The sequence below is a fragment of the Notolabrus celidotus genome, unplaced genomic scaffold, assembly GCF_009762535.1.
Source record: "Notolabrus celidotus isolate fNotCel1 unplaced genomic scaffold, fNotCel1.pri scaffold_253_arrow_ctg1, whole genome shotgun sequence".
Lineage (NCBI taxonomy): Eukaryota > Metazoa > Chordata > Actinopteri > Labriformes > Labridae > Notolabrus > Notolabrus celidotus.
The window spans coordinates 1-20,863 of record NW_023260097.1 but is presented as its reverse complement, the minus strand read 5'-3'; the positions used below and the strand labels follow the sequence as shown (position 1 = coordinate 20,863).

The 20,863-nt window shown below is 46.1% G+C and overlaps 1 protein-coding gene across 1 annotated transcript; it reads right to left on the bottom strand.

Moving 5' to 3' along the window:
• Window positions 1-2,109: 2,109 nt before the first annotated feature.
• Window positions 2,110-14,690, bottom strand: LOC117809319 (PDZ domain-containing protein 4-like). The gene is made up of 11 exons (XM_034678903.1): window positions 14,613-14,690; window positions 13,388-13,489; window positions 10,963-11,480; window positions 10,472-10,658; window positions 6,592-7,015; window positions 6,019-6,445; window positions 5,862-5,932; window positions 5,411-5,751; window positions 5,172-5,312; window positions 4,081-4,193; window positions 2,110-3,681 (listed from the first exon to the last, which is right to left on the bottom strand). Exons 1-11 carry the CDS (start codon window positions 14,688-14,690, stop codon window positions 3,447-3,449), a joined length of 2,637 nt encoding a protein of 878 aa, XP_034534794.1. The 3' UTR covers window positions 2,110-3,446.
• Between the last annotated feature and the right edge of the window lie 6,173 nt (window positions 14,691-20,863).

Below are 20,863 nucleotides of genomic sequence, written 5' to 3'. Positions count from 1 at the left end.
AAAAAATATCAGAGAGTATTTTCAGTCATTCATATTATTCAGGGTTGTATTTGTGAATTTGAAATGTAGATGACTTTGACTACCACTTCATTAATAATCATAGAGATATCTTTTATTTATTACTCAGTGAAAACAAACTCATGACTTAAAGAAAGACCACCAACGCTCCGTTCTTCCAGTAACACTTGATTTTAATTTCAGCAGCCTGCTTCACATCTTTCACTACTGCAGATCTCTGTACACTACATCACTTTAAACTCAGAATCATGTCCAATAATCCACAACGTTCAATACTTAGGTCATGCATTTCATATCTCAGAGTTCATATCTCTATACACAGGTCCAACGGGATCACGGACACAGATAACCCATCCTGCAGGAGAGGAGAAACCCTAAAGACTTGTTACGCAATATGTAAAATAAATAGAGGGTAATAAAATTTGTTATAAAACTGTGGTCAGGCAGAATCCTCAAAGAGACTGAATTCTTCTCTCAGATAATTGAAGTGTGAACAGAAAGTCAGAGAAGATTGAATCACAAAGAAACTCCTGACAGATCATAAACACGGCTGAATATTTGATGCTCTTAACGATACAGTCTCTGTATCTCTGATAATACTTTATAAATACTTTCTCAAAACTTTCTGCTCCAGCAAAACCAACGTAACATCCCTGTACAGAGCCGTGCTGTGAGCGTGGCTCTATGATTTCAGCTGGGAGGAAAATGTCCCCCTGGTTTTCCACTTTTCTGTGAAATCACAAAAGTTTGCATTAGTCCTTTAAAATGTAGTTTATCTACATCTACATCCTCTGTGGAGGACTTCAGGGCATGTATTCCTAACTGTGATGCTGTCTCTTCACAAAGACGTGGACGCAGCTTCGTGTTTTAAAGTCTCCTAATGTGGAAATGTTGTAAACCTGCATTCTTTTAACGGCCAGCAGGGGGCGACTCTTGATTTATTTTAACATGTTATTAATGAGTGATGAGCTTATGGTCCCAATGTCGCCGTTAGAGTCTTCTGTAATACTGCACAGTGCTTCTGTAGTAAACTATGGTCCCTTTTGGAGTCAGACGCAGACGTACCCATCAACCCATGACATTAAGACCACCTGTGTAATCTGATGAAGTCCAGCAGCTCTTTAGGTGACACGTCAGAAACATGATAATAACACTTTTTATTTATTACACGGTCTCAGATTCAGATGTGTGTCTAACATGAGTCTGGTCCTGCTGGAGGTTTCTGCCTGTTAAAGGAAGTTTGTCCTTGCCACTGTAACTTGCTAAATGCTGCAAAGTGCTCTGCTCATGGTGGATTAAGATGAGATCAGACTGAGTCCTGTCTGGAAGATGGGACTGGATCTGATCTGGTCTTGATGTTGGGTCCTTAGAGTACGGTCTAGACCTGCTCTGTTTGAAGAGAGTCTGAGGATGAACGTACAGTCAGTATGTTCACATGCTTAACCAAGTTGAAGTTGACTGGAGTACTGTCCTCATCCCAGCATCACCCCCACTCTCATTCACCTCCACTGGCTCCCTGTAAAGTACTGCATCACCTATAAGCTCCTCCTCCTCACCTACAAATCCCTGCACGCCCTCGCCCCCCCCAATACCTGGCTGACCTCCTCCACCAACACACTCCATCCAGGAACCTAAGGTCTTCGGACCTGGGTCTCCTCTCCATCCCCCGGACTAAGCTGTGGACCTTAGGGGACAGAGCCTTCAGTGTGGCCGCCCCTGCTCTGTGGAACTCTCTCCTTCCAGACATCCACAGCGCCCCAACCCTGGACGGTTTTAAAGAAGCAGTCACAACGTACCTTTTCCCCAAGGCCACCTACCCCCCAGACCCCCTACCGGACTCTGTGAAGCCACCTTGGGTTTATTGAAAGGCGCTATATAGATCCCAGTTATTATTATTATTATTATTATTATTATTATTATGTCTGCCTCCTCTACAGTAGGTGATGATATGACCCCTTTCAGCTGGTTACTGTTGGACCTGACCCACAAGTTAGAGAGAGGTTGATTTGTTATCTGTCAAAGGATGAAATATGGACACCTTTACAGCTCTGCAGCTTTCATATGAACAATTCTATAACTTCAACTTGTTTATTTACTTTCTCCTCTTCTTCTGTTGAGGTTTTCTTTAGTACATGGATCCCGTCTATGCATTAACACCCAGCGTGCAAACTGTGGAGCTTAGACAGAACGCCATGGGTAGCTTGGGGCCGATAGAGGCGTGTACATGCCAGGGAAAATCAATCCACAGCTGTATGGTCTGGGATCTGTTTAGATACATTTTAAATGTCTGGTTTTAGCTGCACTCACACCATAGATAGTTCTTTAAACCTCATGTGAACATACTGAGTGTGAGCACATCGTTTGTTAGACCTGGTCGTGCATTGTTAGTGATTCCTGCACAGTTTGAGTTGAAGATCCTCCTTGACGTTTAAACAATCTCACAGTGCACGGTGATCTCAGACCGTCAGAAGTGAAATATCTGTAACTCTTTCTACATGACACTCCATATCTGTGAGAGCAGGACCAGCAGTGTTCAGGTTTTCATCTGGAGCAGAATCATCCAGTGTCAGAAAGCAGACCATCATGATGCAATCCCAAAACCTTGTAACCTGCTCTTACATGTTATCCCTAAACTTGTTCTTAATGCTGGCTTCTCAAGCTGCTGCTCAGGCTGCAAACAAGGGCAAAGGAAAAGGAAAGGAAGGAAAGGAAGCCCTGAAAAGTTGGCTGTCCCCCTCAGTGGTTGTGCTGTCAGTGGGTTCTTGGATGGAACACTGCTTCACAAGAAAGTCACACATGAACAAACTACAAACACACAACACAACATAGCAAAGATATTCTGCTCTTGCATGACAGAAAACCTGTAAGATGTGTTCAAAGACTGTTGGCACTCATTGGCAGTAGTCAGTTTAGATATTCGTAGATGGATCTCCTCCTTCAGTTTGTGCCGCCCTGACCAACAAGCTCGTCTCTGTCCTGGTTCTCCAAGAGGTCCAAAGGAGGGTAGAGAACCAGGGAACCTCCTTTTCCTCAAACATCCACTTTAATGTTTCTGTCACTGAGAAGAAGAGACGTCAGAGAGGAGAGGTGTTAAAACCCTGGCTCCTTGATTCTGAGATCCACATGGAGCTCAAGAGTTCAGCAACGACACAAAAAGCACGTCTGACAGTCCAATCCCAGAAGGTCCTTTGTGTCCAGATTCAACTGACATGATTTAGTTTTCTCTTTTAACGCCTGAAGTTTTAAGAGCTGGTCCTGTCTCGTCATCTCAAACCTTTCAGAGGCAACACTCTGAGATTCCTTCTTCCAAATCTCCATCCTCACAGTCTTCCTTAACTCTCCTCAATCCTCCCCCGCCTCCAAACTCTTCTGAAACATCTCTAAAGGCATCGTAATCCCTGTTCCTCTCCCTCCTCTCCGTCTTCGGATCACACCGTGGTCACAGAGAGCAGAGGGTTGTAGATCTTCTTCCCATCCGGCGACCTGGAGCCGTGAGCCAGCAGCTCCTGGATAGTGATCCAGTTGTCGAGGATGCGTCGGTTCCTCTTCTTCATGATCTTCTTCTGGCTCAGCAGCAGGATGTTGTTGCTGGGGGAGTTCTGTCGGCTGTTGGGCTGCGAGGTTTGGGATGAGCGGGGGTCCTCAGGTCCTCCTGAAGAGTCCCTGAACGGAAACCAAGACTGATTAAAACCTGAATATTCAATGGAAGTCTTGGAAAAAGATCTCTTTATCTGATGAGCGCAAAACACAGATCCTGTTCTCACAGGATGTTACGTTCACAAATCAAGGTTTAGTTTTAGATATCGCACAAACAAGTCAAAACATTACTCAGATGTGGTCATGAGTCATGGACGCAGGTCGTTATCTCTGAGCTGAGAGGTTTTTAATATCCTGGGGGTACAACACAGTACCTTCAAAATTCAAAACTCTACCCTTGTAAAAAACCTCTTTAAAAAGAAAGAGAAACACAAACACTTTTCAATGAAGCACATTTCAGTTTCCCCCCACCTTCATGTTTTTAAATGTCTGGATCATTCTGTCATCTTGTTGTTTTGTACGGACCTGTCTCCTTTGAGGTAGTCGAGGCGGCTCTGCATCATGAACTCTCTCCTCCGGCGGTACTCTCGGGCTCTCAGCAGCTGCTGCTTCCTCTCCTCTTTGCTCCAGTATCGGCCCTGAGGGAACAAAGGGTGGAAGAGTTTCATCACCACGAGCAGTCTGTCACACTGATCAGAGATTAAAGGCATCAAGGTCCTTTAAGGTCTCGCTGCAGACTCTGGGGTGTAGGGGGTCACCAGGGGTCACCAGGGGTCACCAGGGGTCACCAGGGGAGGGTCCGGGAGGCAGACACCCTCTCTACTTTTAAGAGTAGGCTTCAAACTTTCCTTTTTGATAAAGCTTATAGTTAGAGCTGGATCAGGCTTGGACCAGCTTTTGCCATGCTGCTATAGGCCTCGACTGCCGGGGAAACTGGCACACTGACACACTGGGATCCTAGCTCACCCCCTTCCCCCCAACCCCTTCATCACTTACTTTAACTCTGCCTGTCCCATTAAAGTTACTAACCATAGACCTTTCTGGAGTCCCTGAGCTCCCTTGTCTCGTAGATTCCTCTGAGCTGCCGTATACGTCCTCCTGCTGCGGACGATCTGGACTCCAGCTGATACAACTTCTACGACTCGTCTCATCACTATCACTTCTCTCTCTTACTCCCCTCTATCTGTCTTTCCAGATCCAACACGGTCTCAGCAGATGTGTGTCTAACATGAGTCTGGTCCTGCTGGAGGTTTCTGCCTGTTAAAAGGAAGTTTGTCCTCTCTGCTGTAACTAGCTAAATACTGTGAGGTGCAATGCTCATGGTGGATTAAGGTGGGGTCAGACTGAGTCTGATCCGGTCTTGGTGTTGGGTCTCTGTTCATAATTTGACATAGAGTGGTCTAGACCTGCTCTGTTTGTAAAAGCGTCTTGAGATAACGTTTGTTGTGATTTGGCGCGATACAAATAAAGATTGATTGATTGACCAGGGGTCACCAGGGGTCACCAGGGGTCACCAGGGGTCACCAGGGGTCACCAGGGGTCATGTGGTAGGGCAGGTTGTGTCTGGAGCTTCAGATTTGGGGTGCATTGATTTAGTTTGTGACGAGATACTCCACCTGTTTCATCTCACTGGCGGCGTCATCGTCTGTCGTCATGCCGCTGCGTTCCTCTCTGATCTTCATCGCTCGGGCCTTCAGGAGACGATCTCTGACCGGACGCTTGGCCACGTAGCGAGTGCCGTCACTACGGATCTTCACCTGAACACAGACGGATCAATCAGTAACATCACAGCCAGTTCTTGAAGCTCAGGAGGAACAGTTGGCTGTTGACATCTCGTTAAAGGGAAACACTTTACCTTCCACTCCATGCGCTGAGGCGAGGCGGTCGGCGATGATTGCGTCATCCCGAGCGGTAAGACGAGTCCTAACCGTGAGGCTCTGTGATCCTCCAGACCACAGGGGGCGCTGTTCACGCTCCTGGGGCTGGCTGGACCACTGCTGCCGGTGCCCACCCCTCTCTCCTCGCCCTCCATCCTCGCTCTGTCCCTTACCCGGTCCAGAGGGTCCACCAGACCCTCAGAGGGCAGAGTCATGCAGCTCTGGTAGCGCTCTAACGGTTTGCTGCGGCTGTGGTGTCTTCTGCTGAAGTACGGGCTGGATTCTGCACTTCCACCTCCCGGCCTGTCGGGGGCGCCACCTGCAGAGACGAGTGGAAAGATTTGCTTCATTTAAGTTGAACAAAATGAATCAAATGGATCAGTGTGTGCAGAGAGAGGTGCTTCAACAGGAGGAGGAGTCTTTGCGTACCTGCTCTGGAGCCCCGCCCTCCGTCAGCCACGCCCCTCCTGGAGGACGAGCCCACCTCTCTGGTGAGGGACCTGATGATGGCAGCAGAACTTTGATATCATATTTAAATGTGACACAAAAGAAAGCCCAAATAATGAATACTGAACATGAAGGGCACCTGAACTTGGAGGGTGTAGAGGGGGTGGAGCTTGATCCGTGTGCCACACTGCCATTGGCTGTTTCGTACTTCCTGTACGTGCTCGGCGAGAAGGTGCAGCTGAGGTTGGAGTGTCGCCTCTCTCTGTCTCTGTCTCTCCCGTGGCGCCGCGGGGTAAGGGGGGAGTTCAGAGGCGGGAGGCGACTGAGGGGGAGAAGAGGAGGCGGAGACATCAGTCGTCTCCGTCCTTCGTCTTCCTCTTCCTGGAGGGGCGGGATCTGCTCGGTGCTGACCAACGGCGTGCTGTGGCAGCTCTCTCCCCCGGTGTTGTAGGCGCTGGTGCTGTCTTTGTCGTCGGATCGCTCTCGCTCCGGGAGCTCGTTGATGGCCGACAACTCGTGATGATGAGAGTCGTTATCGTCCATGTCTTCGTCATGGTTAGCCAAACCTAGAAGCAAAGACCTCTGATTAGAACAACTGTTGTAAAAGCAGATGTTTATAGCGTGTTGTTCCAGATCTGTTGGCCCACATGGAATAGGAAAGGGCCAAGGTGCACCTTGCAAACATCCCCATGTCGGTAGTCTCCATGGTTACCTGCTTCAGGAGTTCCCGGTCGCCCTGCTCCGGCCGCCACCGTCTCCTCCTCCATCATCCAGGCCTTCAGACATCTCTCCCTGAGCTGCTGCATCTTCTGAGCTCGCAGAATGTTGCGGCACTTGAACTCCAGGTGGCGTAACTCCTCCTCTATCAGCGCCATCTCGTGCTCGCTCAGAGTGGCGCTGCAGTTAGAAGAGGCGGCTTCCTCCTCTCTTTCCTTCCCCTCCTCCGCTCCCTCCGTCTGCTCGTTCCGCTCCGCCTCGCCGTCCTCTCGCTTCGCTTCGTCTCTCTGCTGTTTCTCGGCGCGTCGCTCGTACTGGCACTTGATCTCCAGCAGCTCCTGGTATCTGTGGCACTCTTCCTCCGTCAGGCCGGGCATCATCATGGTCAGGGAGGGCGGGTGGTGGTGGTGGTGGAAGTGCTGCAGGTCAAAGGTCAGGCGTTAGCAGCAGGATACCAACAACAGTGAGTGAAGACCAAACCCTCGACCGCGGACTCCTTTACTTCACTATGCTCCCAACATGCAGGCCTGCTGGTCTACCTAAAGTCTCTAAAAGTAGTCTGGGAGGTCGAGCCTTCAGTTATCAGGCCCCTCTCCTTTGGAATCATCTACCAGTCAGGGTCCGGGAGGCAGACACCCTCTCTACTTTTAAGAGTAGGCTTCAAACTTTCCTTTTTGATAAAGCTTATAGTTAGAGCTGGATCAGGCTTGGACCAGGTCTTAGTTATGCTGCTATAGGCTTAGACTGACACACTGGGATCCTGTCTTTCCCTCTCTCTCCTCTCTCTGCCTGTCTCTCACTTTAACTCTTCCTGTCCCATTAAAGTTACTAACCATAGACCTTTCTGGAGTCCCTGAGCTCCCTTGTCTCGTAGGTTCCTCTGGATCTCTGCTGCTGTGGACGTGGTCCAGACTCCAGCTGCTACAACTACTACTATCCGTCTCCCCACTATCATCTCTCTCTCTCTTCATCTCCCTCTATCCCTCTCTCCAACACGGTCTCAGCAGATGTGTGTCTAACATGAGTCTGGTCCTGCTGGAGGTTTCTGCCTGTTAAAGGAAGTTTGTCCTTGCCACTGTAACTTGCTAAATGCTGCAAAGTGCTCTGCTCATGGTGGATTAAGATGAGATCAGACTGAGTCCTGTCTGGAAGATGGGACTGGATCTGATCCTGGTCTTGATGTTGGGTCTTTGTTAATGATAGAACATAAAGGACGGTCTAGACCGGCTCTGTTTGGAAAGAGTCTGAGGATAATGTTATTGTGATTTGGTGCTTTATAAATAAAGATTGATTGATTGATTGATTGATTGATATCACGAATCAGAAGCCATCAAAATGTTCCTTTTGTAGTGTCAACTAGTTGCTATCTTTGTTAGCTCTTTCAGCATTTTAACAGGGAATTCATTTTAAGGTTATTTGTTCCACTTCATGTGGACAAAGCCTCAGTGAAACAATTAAAAATACACTTCCAGCTATGTCTGACACAACCAACCTGCTGTGCATGGTCACTGCTGAATGAAAAACAGATAAATGAACAAATAAAAGAATCTTAGTGTAGATCTGCAGCCTGGCAGCAGGTATAATGTGTTATCACTCTTTGTCTGTCAGCTGGAGGGAGGAGGAAATCACTGAGGAAATCACTGGTCCCAGCTCTGGTTGCTATGAGACGACTCACAGCCCGGCTGAAATGAAGCACTCTACATAATAGCTCAGAGGTTCTCGGAGCTGAAGCACATGAAGGCTCACAGAACAGCCCACTGCAGATCATCAGGGTCATTTCAGCTGGTAGAAACATGACTCAAACTACACTTTATTCTATATTTGTTCATGTTGACAAATCTCTGACTTCTCTCTCTTACAGATCCGAGCTCTCGTATCTCACTCTGCAGGAAACCTCACAGAGATTCAGACCCTGAACATCTAAAACAGGGGATTGTGTTTGCCTTCACATCTGCAGAGTCGTTCACACTTTGTGAATATTTTTCAGTAATTATTTCTGAGTATACAGAATCTAGAGGTGAATATATAAAATCATCTTTGCATGTTATGAAAAGATTCAGTGAAAATGAACTCAAGATGCCGAGACAGTTTTTTCTCACCTGATTGTAAAGATGTTAATGTCTGATGTAAAGTTCGACATTCTAACATGGGACTCTATGGGGACTGACTCACTTTTAGTGGCAGCCTCTAGTGGCCACTAAAGGAACTGCAGTTTTTGGGAACTTATGCAATAGCTTTGCTTCTGTATCTAAAGCCTGATTTATACTTCTGGTTGACCCTACACAGCGGTGACGGATACAATGTGTCCACGTAGCGCTGCAGTACTCAGGGCTTGTACTCTTCTTTCATGGTCAAATTCAAGTTCTCTTCAAGGACTTTTAAGGTCAATTTTCAAACTTTTCAAGTACTGTAGGAAGTTGTAAATTGAATAATGTGATAGAATCCTTGGGGGGACAGAGCCTTTGCCATCGCTGCCCCCACTCTCTGGAACTCTCTCCCTCCACACATCCTCAACTCTGACCCTCTCCTCTCATTTAAAAACCACCTCAAGACCTTCCTGTTCAAAAAGCATACGACACATGACCTCTCCCCCCGCCCCCCCTCTGTCCCTGTTTTGTTTTATTTGTATGTTTTATATTTTAGTTTTACCTTATGTAAAGCGACTTTGAGTACTTAGAAAAGCGCTATATAAATTCTATGAATTATTATTATTATTATTATTAGAATGAGGTCTCGATGAGAACCATTGTGTCGTGCCTCCCAGCAGGAGAGCCTCCCACTCTGCAGCCGCCGGCTCAGGAACCACACAGCGTTTTTAGACGAGACTTTTCTCCATGTGATGACCGACCCGAGCTACAAACACCCCGCGGGGGACAGCGGTACTGCTGCTGGGAATCATCACACCACCTACAGGTTGTATGGCACAGTGCTTCTACATCACACATGCCTAGCATGTAGCATAAACAGGCGGTTAGCATCAACAAATAATAGGATAATTAACGTGGGAGCTAGAGTGCCGACTCTCCCAAAGAGAATGATCTCTTTATTACAGACTTTGCAGCAGGCAGCGTGTGGGTTCGCTCCACGTCTTAATCCGTAGTTTATATTTCTCCTTTTCTAACATTCATTGAAGCGACAGCCTCCCGGCATGTTGGTCTACGCAGTCCTCTAGGGGGCGACGTCACGTCACACATGACGACAGACCAGCATGTCACACGTGAGCCCATCAGGGAGAGCAGTTATACTTTTACATTTGACTCTTTTATTTCTCTCCATTGAAGCCATCTGTTCAGTCAGATTGATGTTAATTGTGAAATATTTATGATTACAATTTCAAGCATTTACAAAAACTTAGACCCAAAATTCAAGCATTTTTCAAACCTTGAATTCACAACAATAAAATGAAAGCATTTTTGGATTTCAAGCGCCCGTACCAACCCTGAGTACTTCGCCGAAACTCTAGAGGGCAGTGTCGTCCCTGTGATAGTCTGATCGCCTGTTTCCTTTCTCTGCTACGTTCTCTGTTTACTTGATCACAGAGATTCAGAGCGTTATGTTGATTTACAGCTGATACATGATGCTCCATAGCATACAGCAATGAGTACATGAAGAACAGAGAGGAGACGTCGGAGGAGATGAAATGTACAGCGACTCCTGAAGTGCTGTAAATGCAGGAAATACAATGCCGTGGAGCGGACCAATCACAGGGCTTGCAGTCCGTGTCATTACAATGTGTAGTTTGATTTTGGAGGAGGTGTGCGTCAGGCTGTCTGTTCGAAAAATAGCTACGCAAACCTACGTCGTCGATTTGATGCAGAAGTATAAAGTTTAAGAAGTTACCGCCTGTCCTTCCACTTCTGTACATCACTTCATACCTTGTGGTGGTGATGGTGGTGAGGGCTGTACGCCGCTCCTCCTGATCCTCCCCCAGCCGTCCAGTCCAGACCCGGGAGGGAGTCGGAGCTGAGCTGGAGGTCTCGCAGGTGGAGGAAAGGTGGGGTGGTGTCTCCTCTGCCATGCCCAGGACTTGGACCGAGGCCGGGGCTGGGTCGAGGACTCGGCCTGGGAATGGACAATGAAAGGTATTAGCTCTGGTTTACTCAAACTAAGTATTATCATGTGTCCACTTTGTGAAATGTTTCCTTGAATACTGAAAATGACTCTTTCTACTTCTGAACGATTGAATCTCAAGATCGAATCTTTTAATCTGAAAACTTTATTCTTATATGATTTATTTTGAAAAACCTGTCCCAGGTGATTAACAAGAGAAAGGTTTCCTAAGCATGGTCAGATGTATTCTACTTTTGAGATGTGATAAACCATGATCTGTCTTCAGGACTTGGTCTAAGCCCTGCCTCCGTCTCACCTGGGGCTGGGTCCGGCTCTGAACTTGCGGGTGCTTCCGGGCGTGTTGGTGGTGTTGGTGTTACAGGCGCTGGTTTGATCCCCCAGCAGGTCGTGCTCAGACGACTCCTCGTAGCGGGTGCTGTCGTCCGTGCGTCCGACCCCGCTGTCCAGCTCCTGACTGTTGGAGAGCAGAGGAGCCAGGCTGAGCAGAGGAGGGAGGGGCACAGGGGGGTCTCTGTCCTCCCTCTCTCCTGTCTCTCCTTCCTCCCCATCCTCCTCCTCCTCCTCCTCCTCGTCCATGTCGCCGCCTGCTGCTGCTTCTTTGCCGCCTTCTCCTCCTTGGCAGGTCAGCCCTCCTCCTCCTCCTCCTCCTCCTCCTCCTCCTCCTCCTGCTGCTTCTCCTCCTCGGTAGAGTCGGTAATATCCTGCGAGGTGAGCCGAGGTGACCGAGCAGGAAGACGCTCGGGGGTTTTGGTGGAAGCCTCCTCCCTCCAGAGTCAGCTCCATGACCTCCTCTGGATCTACGGGCTGCTCGTTCTGGAAAGATGCAGAGAAAGATACAAGGTCAACTTTTTAAATCCTTCACTTTCTAAATGTTTGTTTTCACCATGTCTTCAATATGATCCTCTGGTCTTGTAATGCTGAGTGTCATTGATGACCTCTAAACAGCGTCTGAAATCTAGATTCATCTCGGCCCCCCAGAAGTTGACAGTGTGCGAGTGTGTGTGACCTTGACTAAGGAAACTAGGTGACATGAGACACAGTTCTCCTCCTCTCCTCTCTTCATCCATCTCTGATACCTGCTTCTATTTGTAGAACACTTTCCTGCAGGTTGGTGTAAAAAGGTTCAGTTTTTGGGCCTCTATGAAAACACAAATTAATTAGACTTCATTTCTCATTCAAATCTGCATTTCTGTCTCCCTGCACTCAACCTTTAAAGCTTCATTCTGCACACATTTGGGAAGCACTGGTTCAGAGCTGGTTGACCTCGTGAACCAACACGGCCCGCGTTTGTTTCCCCCGCTGGAGCCCGTGGAAGAGGCACGCCATGACGCCAGATTTAAGTGACCACTGTTCCCAGCAGCCCTAGCGTGAACTTTCCCTCACAACAACAACGATGGAGGACAACGGCAGCTCGTCTCCTCGGCGACCGCTGCTTTGTCTTGGAATCCATTAGTCTCTTTGATTTTGATCTCACGAGGCTTTCTTTACATTGAAGGATTATTCCAGTTTGCCACACAAGACAAAAGAAGATGCATGTTTAATAAAACAATCCACATTTGTAGATCATTATTCAGTGTGTTTGTGCTTTCTGTCTCCTTCCTGAACGCTGCTCCTTCATCATGTCCTGATCTGTGCAGAGTCCATTAAACGTCCATCATCTCGGGTTCTCATTAGGACCAGATCTGACGGCCTCCCCTGTCAAAGTGTCTGAAGACTGACGGACTGACTGACTGACTGATCATTTATTCAGTCCACCAGTGTGTGTGTGTGTGTGTGTGTGTGTGTGTGTGTGTGTGTGTGTGTGTGTGTGTGTGTGTGTGTGTGTGTGTATCTGACATGTATGAATAAACCGCCCTGCAGTTCTTTCCCTGTCAGCAGATGTGGACAAACACTCTGGGACCGGCTGTCATACTGGAGACATTTATCATGGTTGATACACACACACACACACACACACACACACACACACACACACACACACACACACACACACACACACTGAACCATGAATGAATGCTGTGTATGTGTATGTAATATTCATGTTGTGTATGAAATGGCGGACTGTGAAAGCAGACTGAGGCTGGACGTGTGTTTTCAGACGTTAAAGAATCAATCAGTGATTTTCTCTCAGGTTATATTTTCTTGTCATTATTTCAGTTTTCATGTTTTAGTGAATTAACAAACTAAAAGGCAGGAAGAAGAGTTTATAAGGGATGAATAGACCTTCTTCCTCCTGCAGCAGCAGCGGCGGTGGTTGGAACATAAAGTGGGTTAGTAAAGTAGGCTGCAGGCGAGCTGAGTGATGACACCAGAGAGACTCTGTGAGACCTGAAGTTATGGATGTGAGGAGAACACCTGGACCTGAACATGAACAGAAGCTCTCTCTGTTTGAAGCAGAAGGGAAGTGATTATCCACTAACAGTGCTACAAATAGAGGTGGAGTTAGAAGCTTTGTGTCTGATATGAAAGGATGATATGAAATGTATCTACTGGTCTCTTCAGTGTGTGAGGCAGAGATGAAATGTGCAGGACTCTTCCCCCTGATTGGTTTGTTATGTTGTGCTCTTTTCAGTTTCACTTTCATGTCAAGTTATTTGGTGTTGTGGCACGTCTGTCATGCTGTATTTGGTCATTTCATGTCCTGTCATGTCGTATCAGGTCGTGGAATTTCGTGTCATTTCGTGTTGTGTCATGTTGATAGTGTCGTATCGTGTCCTCACCTCTATATCCGGACGAGCCAGCAGCAGGGAGAAGTTGATGCTGTCCTCTCGTGTCAGGATGGCCACCGCCTCCTCTCTGTTCTGAATGTCCACTCCATTGATCTACAGAAGAGAGGAGACAAAATGTTCATTGTTTATATATATTTATATTAATGAGTAAATGTCACATTTCTAAGGAAAACATTTTTATTAATCCAAAACAGTCCAGATACAAAAACATGGATCCTGTCCCAAAATGTATTTGGATCTTTGGGATAATAAATCTCATTGGATGTGCAAGATCTGTGATCTATTGAAAACTGATTATAGACAATCTGTTTGATGGGACAGAAGTTATCTACATGCAGAGAACTTATGGAAACACTCTGACAGGTGAGTCTGAACCTCCTCAGTGTTACTCTCTGCTCTGACAGGTGAGTCTGAAACTCCTCAGATGTTCTCTCTGCTCTGACAGGTGAGTATGAACCTCCTCAGTGTTACTCTCTGCTCTGACAGGTGAGTCTGAACCTCCTCAGTGTTACTCTCTGCTCTGACAGGTGAGTCTGAAACTCCTCAGTGTTACTCTCTGCTCTGACAGGTGAGTATGAACCTCCTCAGTGTTACTCTCTGCTCTGACAGGTGAGTATGAACCTCCTCAGATGTTCTCTCTGCTCTGACAGGTGAGTCTGAACCTCCTCAGTGTTACTCTGCTCTGACAGGTGAGTCTGAACCTCCTCAGTGTTACTCTCTGCTCTGACAGGTGAGTCTGAACCTCCTCAGTGTTACTCTCTGCTCTGACAGGTGAGTATGAACCTCCTCAGTGTTACTCTCTGCTCTGACAGGTGAGTATGAACCTCCTCAGTGTTACTCTCTGCTCTGACAGGTGAGTATGAACCTCCTCAGTGTTACTCTCTGCTCTGACAGGTGAGTATGAACCTCCTCAGTGTTACTCTCTGCTCTGACAGGTGAGTATGAAACTCCTCAGTGTTACTCTCTGCTCTGACAGGTGAGTCTGAACCTCCTCAGTGTTACTCTCTGCTCTGACAGGTGAGTATGAACCTCCTCAGTGTTACTCTCTGATCTGACAGGTGTGTTCCCAGAGACACAGCATCTGTCCTAAAGGCTTTAATCTCTGTGGTGACGGCTGTCATGGGAACTGTTGCTGACATCATTTATCCCCTGCCTGGTTTCCATGGTGATGCCAGGTTGATGCAGGTGGTCTATTCTTATCACCGTCCAGCTTTACCTTCGTCTCTAACACGGTTTGATTCCTGAGGTCAGAGGATAACGAGCGGAGGAATGCCAGGCAGGACAAATTATTCATGCCCGTTTTTTCACTGTGGAGCTCGCTCAGAGGGAGCAGACAGCCACACACACACACACACACACACACACACACACACACACACACACACACGCACACACACACACACACACACACAGAGCTCCCCTTCAAAGAAAAACACCACGATCACAGTAAATGAAGGCGCTCTGACATGCTTTAGTATTTATTATAATGCAGATCTGTCTCATGATAAAAATATTAGAATAATAATTATCATTTCTTTAAACTAAACATCATCCTTTATCTCTTATTGCACTTTAACATTGGTGTTAACCAAGCAGCAACCTCCAATCTTAAAGTATGAAGCCCATACAGAAGTTCTAGAACCTGCAGTTCCTCGAGCGTCCACTAGAGGCTGGCTGCAGAAACACAGGAAACCACATACACACCCATTCAAAGAGACGATCTTTAAATGAACATGTTTACAGCCTGGATCAAAAGAGAGTTGAAGAGCTCATTTCTCTCTCTAACACTCTGTACGGGGTGAATTATTCTATAACTGGTTATTTTTGAAGATATTAAAGTGACGAGTTTTGCCCAAATATGGGCGTGGCTGACTTGATTGACAGGCGGGAACACTGTAGCTGTTAGCGAGGATGCTAAAGGCCCGCCTCTTTACCTCACACTAGCTTGGATGAAGTTAAGATGAGTTCAGCATTTCCAATATGGCGCCCACCGACGATCAGCTTCAGCAACAGATGGGGCACGTCAAGGAGGCTAGGAATCTATGGTGATAACAGGGTCTTTCAGAGCCAGCCTCTAGTGGACTCTCAAGGTAATGCAGTTTTCTGTCTTTGTTTTTATGCCTTATTGTGAGTAGGAAGTATAGGACAGTGGATGGAGCAGGAAACCAGAAAAGAGTGTGGAGAGTGACGTACGGGACAGGGCCACAGGTTGGAATCGAACACGGACCACACACTCATACGACTTAACCACTATGCCACACAGGAAGTGCAGTTTAAAGCACTTCCACACCACCTTCATTAATGTATCAGGTGTAGCTGCTTGGTTTGAATGAGCAGTTTTAAGTCAGCATAGTCAGTAGAGCATGAGCTGCTTCTCTCATTGTCAAGTCAAGTCAACTTTATTTATAAAGCACATTTAAAAACAACCAGTGTTGGTCAAAGAGCTTTACAAGATAAAAAGTACATGAAGACAACAATAAACAACATAACAGGATATTAATGTCCTCTTCACAAGGAGAAGGCCAAAGAGAAGAGATGTGTCTTCAACAAAGATTTAAAACACTCGTCAGAGGGGGGCCGATCTTAATTGGAGAGGCAAGCCGTTCCAGAGCTTGGGGGCCGCTGCTGCAGAGGCTCGGTCCCCCCGGGGTTTAAGCCTTGTTTTAGGCACACCCAGGAGCAGCTGGTTTGTTGACCTCAGTGAAGATCAGCCAAGTAGGATGGTGCCAATCCATTCAGGGCCTTGTACGTAAAAGTGCAATCTTAAAATGAATCCTGTGACGGACTGGGAGCCAGTGGAGAGCATGCAGCACAGGTGTGATGTGCTCCCTCTGCTTCCTGCCAGTGTGATAGATAGATTTTTTTGTGAAATAAGACAGTTAGTGACAAGTAATTTAAATTCATTGTTAAATGTCATTACTGAAAATTCATAAAAAGGTAAAAATGTTAATAACTTATGATGTGATATGTGTCCTAAAAGAAGTTAAATACTTTAAAAACGCGTTAAAAACATTTAAATGTTATCAGTAATGTTATCTGTGCTCTACTTGTTCGGTCTTTGATGAATAGTGCTCATGATTGGTTGATCATGCCTGTCATGACCGGAAGTGAGAGCTTTTGACGTCGATGCTTCATTCCCGGTGAAGCTGCCAGAGAGGAAGCATCGTGTCTGTGTTTATTTACTTATTTACCCCTTAACAGGTAAAAAAAACTAAGTATTTAATGTTCTTTCACCGTGAGTTATCATTGCTTACCTGTTTTCTTGTGTTTTATTAATCTTAAAACCGTTTTGAGGAGCTGATTAAAGTTAAGGCTACTGAAAGAGTTTGATGCTAGTTAAGTTTTGTCTAACATGCCGCTGCTATGGCGCCACAAGATGGCAGTGTTGGCGCATGTAAATGTGAATGTGATGAAAATGTGATTTTGACTTATTTTTGTTAAGATATTAAATTCCCGGTGAAGCTGCCAGAGAGGAAGCATCGTGTCTGTGTTTATTTACTTATTTACCCCTTAACAGGGCACAACATTTTGGAGGCACCGCTGGGATTGAATGTGACGAGGGTAAGCTGTCCCAGAGAGACGTCCCGGTCATCATTCAGCCCATTACATCTTCAGCCGAGGTGGACAACAGCGTGTGGTGGTCCAATGCCTGCGTAGAGAGACTTGCTTCAACCTGAGGTGAACCATTGGTGCCAGGAGAGCTGCGTCGTCTTTTCTTCAAAGGAGAGGTTCTGCATCACATCACTGTCCCACGGCCAGAGACTGAAATGGAGTCGTCAGCACTCGAGGACTTGAAACTAGAAGTTGGTGGTGCACTGTATACACTAACAAGAGACTCTTTGGTAGAAATATGTGATCATCTACTTATTGCTGGGTTAAGCTTTGAAAAAGTAACTGGCAAAAGCCGCTCTTCTCTTATTGTACATATTACCAAGCACATAGAAAGGGAAGAATTAAGTGAGCTTGAGGATGAAGGTATGGCCGAACTACTAAAGTTAAAAGACAAAATAGCAGAGCTACAACAGGCTAAACAGAGTAGCACACTTGAACAGATAACTTCAGATGCAAAACAGGCAGATGCAGTGCAGGAAGAGGTTATGCAGCCAAACGAAGGAGAGCGTTTGCAAAAAGAGATAGACTCACTGCAACTAGCTCTAGCTTTATCACTTCAGGAGAAAGCAAACATAAACAGTAGAAGCCAACAATCAGAAAGTGAGGAGAGCAGCAATGCTAAAGACAACCATGTACCTGCTCCACCGATCTCCCAACCCCGTCTGTCATTTCAGTGGGGCAGAGAATTCAAAATATCAGGTCAGATAGGAGAGCCAGGTCAAAAGGACAAACTAACATTTTCTAGCCTAGCACACCAGATCGAGCAAGGTATCAGTAAGGGATTTCCTGAAATAGAGATAGTTGATGCAGTGATTAGGTCCATAGCACCAGGGTTACAACTGCGCAGCTACCTTGAGGGAAAGAGTAATCTTACCTTACCTACCTTACGGAGGATCCTCAGGTCCCATTATCAAGAAAGAGGTGCCACAGAGCTGTACAAGCAACTTACCTCAGAGGTGCAGAGTAGCAAGGAAACACCCCAAAATTTCCTTATCCGATCTCTAGATTTGAGACAGAAAATCCTCTTTGCATCCCAAGAAGCAGAATCTGGTCTAAGGTATGACCCTGTCCTAGTGCAGAGCATGTTTCTCCATACTGTTCTGACAGGCCTGCAAAATGATAACATTAGAAGGGACCTCCAGCCATACCTGCAACAAACAACTTCAAGTGATGAGCTGCTCCTTGAAAAACTCAACATCGCGTGTGCAGATGAAACCGAGCGACAAAATAAAAAGAAGCTTCTAATCCAGCAGCGACCAACCCCTGTCCACTCAGTCCAGTCTGACTCGCCTGCAGAAAAGAAAGTTAAAACCCCAAGTTCAGAACACAACAGCAAACCACAGCCTGACATACTAAATGAGCTGAAAGAAATGCGTTCAGACATTGCTGTACTGAAAAATATTGGTGTTGAAGTTGCACAGATAAAAGAGTCAATTCGGCAGCCTAATCCAACACAAACACAGTATGTGTCCTCACAGGAATGCATCCCTCCACCTCAGTTCCAGTATCCGCCACAAAATGCCTGGCCTCCTCCAGGACCAGGACGAAGAGGAGAAACGGCACAATATCAACAAGGGTTTGCACCACAGCAGTACTATCGTGCTCCAAATCGTCTGAGAAAGTGTGTCGGATGCCAACAGAGTGAAAGTGACTACTGTAATCACTGCTATAGATGCGGCAGTGATGAACACTTCCTCGCAGGTTGCAAAATGAGAGGAGTCAGACAAAATAAAGACATTCCTTTAAACGGAAGAGGGTTACCCCCACGGGACAGGGAGTAACCATTAACAGTGTAAAGTCCCAGCAGCATTGTTCTCACTGTGGTCTCTCTGCTAAAGGCAAAAAATTGAGAAGGTGTGCAACATGTAAAAAAGACGCATACTGTTCAAAAACCTGTCAAGTTGAACACTGGCCAAAACATAAGAGACTGTGTAACCAGCATGCTCATCCACAAGAAAACCAGCACTTTAACACAAAGACAAATGCCACCCTCACCCAGAAAGAGGACAGTCACTCCCGTCTTGTTGCTCTTGTAGGTAAACGATGTCTAGTTGACTGCTACATTCAAGGCTGTAAAACCAGAGCATTATGGGACACAGGATCTCAAGTCTGCATTGTTGATGAAAAATGGAAACGGAGACATTTGCCACATGAAAAGTTAAAGGATGTCTCTGAGCTTCTAGATGCACCTGATGATTTAACAATATCAGCTGCAAATGGACAGAACATGCCTTACACAGGTTTCATTGAAGTGACTTTCGGACTAGCTGCTGAGGGAGCAGACCCCAAAGAACTTGTTGTTCCCATGCTAGTAATGAAAGGTGGGAGACTTTCACAACCCATCTTAGGCTTAATGTCATCGAGCAAATAGTAAGAGACTGCACCACAGGACAACAAGAAGCATCAAGAGAACAGCTAAATATGATTTTAAGAACTGCTTTTCCCAGTCTTGAGAGAGACAATGTTACTGCCTTTATCAATCTTGTGACCACTGAACAGTCATGTGACTATGTTGTAAAGACGACCAAAGAGAAAGTCATTGTGCCCAAACACACCTCTGTTCAGGTTGACTGTAGAGTGCAGACACACCCACTACAAAAGGACACCACACTTCTCTTTGAACCTGATGTGAACCCTCAGTGGACTGATGGCCTTGAATTTTGTGAGACGTTGGTAAAACTAAGAAGTGGTGTTTCACCTTACATTGTTCTCGATGTGCAAAACCCTACTGATCATGATATTGAGCTGCAAGGAAAAACTGTTGTTGGTACGTTACAGCATGTCCAAGCTGTGTATCCAGCCACTGTTTTAGAGAAACCTGATCATTGCCCCAAAGTGTCAGTAAGTCAAGTTAATGCACAAACTGAGAAAGTGAATGAAAGTTCATGGGATCCACCTATTAATCTGAATCATCTAAACGAACAAGAAAAAGTAATCGCGCAGACTATGCTTCATGAGGAATGTGCTTCATTTTCCAAATCAGATGATGACATTGGTTGTATTGGAAAGTTGCAGTTGAACATTTCATTGAAAGACATGAACCCTGTAGCACGTACCTACCTGTCAGTGCCAAAGCCTCTGTATAAGGAAATGAAAGATTATCTGCACAACCTTATCGCTCAAGGATGGGTAAAGAAATCCAACTCTTCTTATGCCTCACCTGTTGTCTGTGTAAGGAAAAAAGATGGAAGTCTACGTCTCTGCATAGATTACAGAGAACTGAACAAAAAGACTCATGCAGACAGACAACCGATCCCTCGTGTGCAGGACATCCTCGACAGTCTTGGTGGCAATTCGTGGTTTTCATTGCTAGACCAAGGGAAAGCATACCACCAAGGGTTTATGGACGAAGACAGTAGACACTTGACTGCATTTGTAACTCCGTGGGGTCTTTATGAATGGATAAGGATTCCATTTGGACTAATGAACGCGCCTGCAGCTTTTCAACGCTGTATGGAGGAGTGTCTGGAGGAGGTGCGAGACAACATCTGTGTTCCCTACCTTGATGACACACTCGTGTACAGTCAGTCATTTGATGAGCATGTAAATCATGTCAGAAAAGTGCTTCAGCTGTTAAGAAAGTATGGCATTAAGTTGAAACCCAGCAAGTGTGAGTTATTTAAACATGAAATCCGTTACCTGGGAAGAATAGTTTCAGCGGAAGGAAGTAAAATCGACCCAGCTGACACTATTGCTGTGAGAGCCTTGAAAGATAAAAGACCAAGAAATGTTGGAGAGCTAAGAGCTATGATGGGCTTGCTAAGTTATTACAGACAGTACATACAGGACTTTTCAAGCATTGCTGGTCCACTTTACAACTTGCTAAGAGGACAGACAAAAGATGACAAAGTGCCA